Raw genomic sequence first — 1595 nt, 5'->3', positions numbered from 1 at the left:
AATTATTCAAACAGGACATATCGAACTTAGCGGCTCAACGTCCGCTACCAAAATCAAGCTTGCTCGTGGCGCTCAATCCGTATTTAGATGCTCACGGAATTCTCCGTGCGGGGAGAAGACTGCGCCACTCCCATCTCCCAGAAGCGGTGAAACACCCGATCCTGCTCCGATCTCATCCCCTCTTGTTACTCCTCATTGAGCATCACCACCTTCGAACAATGCACGAAGGCCGGCAACTCACGCTTGCGTCCCTGCGCGCGGAATTTTGGATTTTGCGCGCTAGCGCAACCGTGCGTGTGGTACTCCACAGATGCGTACGATGCGCTCGCGAATCCGCTAAAATCGCAACCGAGCTCATGGGAGACCTACCGGAAATGCGAATTAATCGGGTTTCTCGCGCCTTTATTCATAACGGTGTTGACTACGCAGGTCCGATCGCAATTCGAACCGCCCCTGGTCGCGGACATAAGTCGCACAAAGCTTACATTGCACTATTTATTTGTCTTACTACAAAGGCGATACACCTCGAGCTTGTAAGCGATTACACCGCCTCGACGTTTATCGCCGCGTACCATCGATTCATTTTGCGACAAGGCCGACCCCAAAACTTTACTCCGACAATGGAACGACATTCCACGGAGCCGACCGCGAAATGTCCGAAGCACATTTCAAAGCCATTCGCGAGCCAAATTTTCTCAACATGCTAGCGAGTGAGAAAACGTCATGGCACTTTATACCTCCCGCCGCGCCGCACTTCGGCGGCTTGTGGGAAGCCGGAGTTTGGAGCGTCAAACACCATTTAAAACGCTGTATCGATACCCATACTTTGACGTACGAGGAATTAACGATCGTCCTCTGCCGAATCGAAGCGTGTCTAAATTTGCGGCCAATCGCCGCCATCTCCGAAAATATTGACGATGCGCTGACCCCAGGGCATTTCCTTGTCGGAATTCCTCTGATAGCGTTGCGCGAACCAAGTCTCTTCGACTACAACGAGAACCGCCTATCGCGCTGGCAATTAACGCGACAGATCACCGAAGGTTTTTGGAAGTCATGGTTAAGCAATTACTTGCAAACCCTTTAGCAACGCCCGAAGTGGCGCGTCGCGCAACGTCTGGCCAATTGGTACTTGTGCGCAATCCGTTAGCGCCCCCGAGTCATTGGGAGCTTGAACGGATCCGGAAATGCCATTATGGCAGCGATGGTTTAACTCGCGTCGTAACAGTGCAAACCAGTCGCTCAGAATACACGCGATCCATAGCTAAAATCTGCTTCCTACGGGTCGATATAAACCAAGAGGTCGAAGCGTCGCCCGCCACGGCAGGCTGAGGCAACACGTCAGGCGACCAAAATTAGCCCCGTTATCTTTTTTTTTGTATAATATTGCCTGAAGAACTGTGGAACAGTAACTTGAGTTTGCTTATTCTCGGTGTTGCAGTCGATCAGGCTGTCGCATAACAACGTGCGATAAACGGTAAATAGCACCCCGAACCATAGCTCACGGGCTCGCAAGGTTAAACTCACTGTATATAATTCTACGTAATCTCAATGTTTCCGTTATCTTGTTATAGCTGTAAATATTTACGATCAAACCA

At 50.5% G+C, this 1595-nt stretch overlaps 1 protein-coding gene across 1 annotated transcript; it reads left to right on the top strand.

Annotated features, from left to right (window-relative positions):
- Positions 1-652: 652 nt before the first annotated feature.
- LOC105458779 lies at positions 653-1329 on the top strand. Its single transcript, XM_011704323.1, has 2 exons — positions 653-1040; positions 1085-1329. The coding sequence occupies exons 1-2, from the start codon at positions 653-655 to the stop codon at positions 1327-1329; spliced, it is 633 nt and encodes a 210-aa protein (XP_011702625.1).
- The last annotated feature ends 266 nt before the right edge of the window (positions 1330-1595 follow it).

This window comes from Wasmannia auropunctata, unplaced genomic scaffold (genome assembly GCF_000956235.1).
Source record: "Wasmannia auropunctata unplaced genomic scaffold, wasmannia.A_1.0 LD334323.1, whole genome shotgun sequence".
NCBI lineage: Eukaryota > Metazoa > Arthropoda > Insecta > Hymenoptera > Formicidae > Wasmannia > Wasmannia auropunctata.
This window is presented reverse-complemented; position numbering and strand designations above follow the sequence as displayed.

What these genes read in the sequence shown, in the direction of transcription:
- LOC105458779 (XM_011704323.1), top strand. Translation starts at nt 653, where the DNA reads ATGTCCGAAGCACATTTCAAAGCCATTCGCGAGCCAAATTTTCTCAAC. An exon ending in AACGCGACAGATCACCGAAG is followed by an intron (nt 1,041 to 1,084) that starts GTTTTTGGAAGT and finishes CAAACCCTTTAG; the next exon opens with CAACGCCCGAAGTGGCGCGT.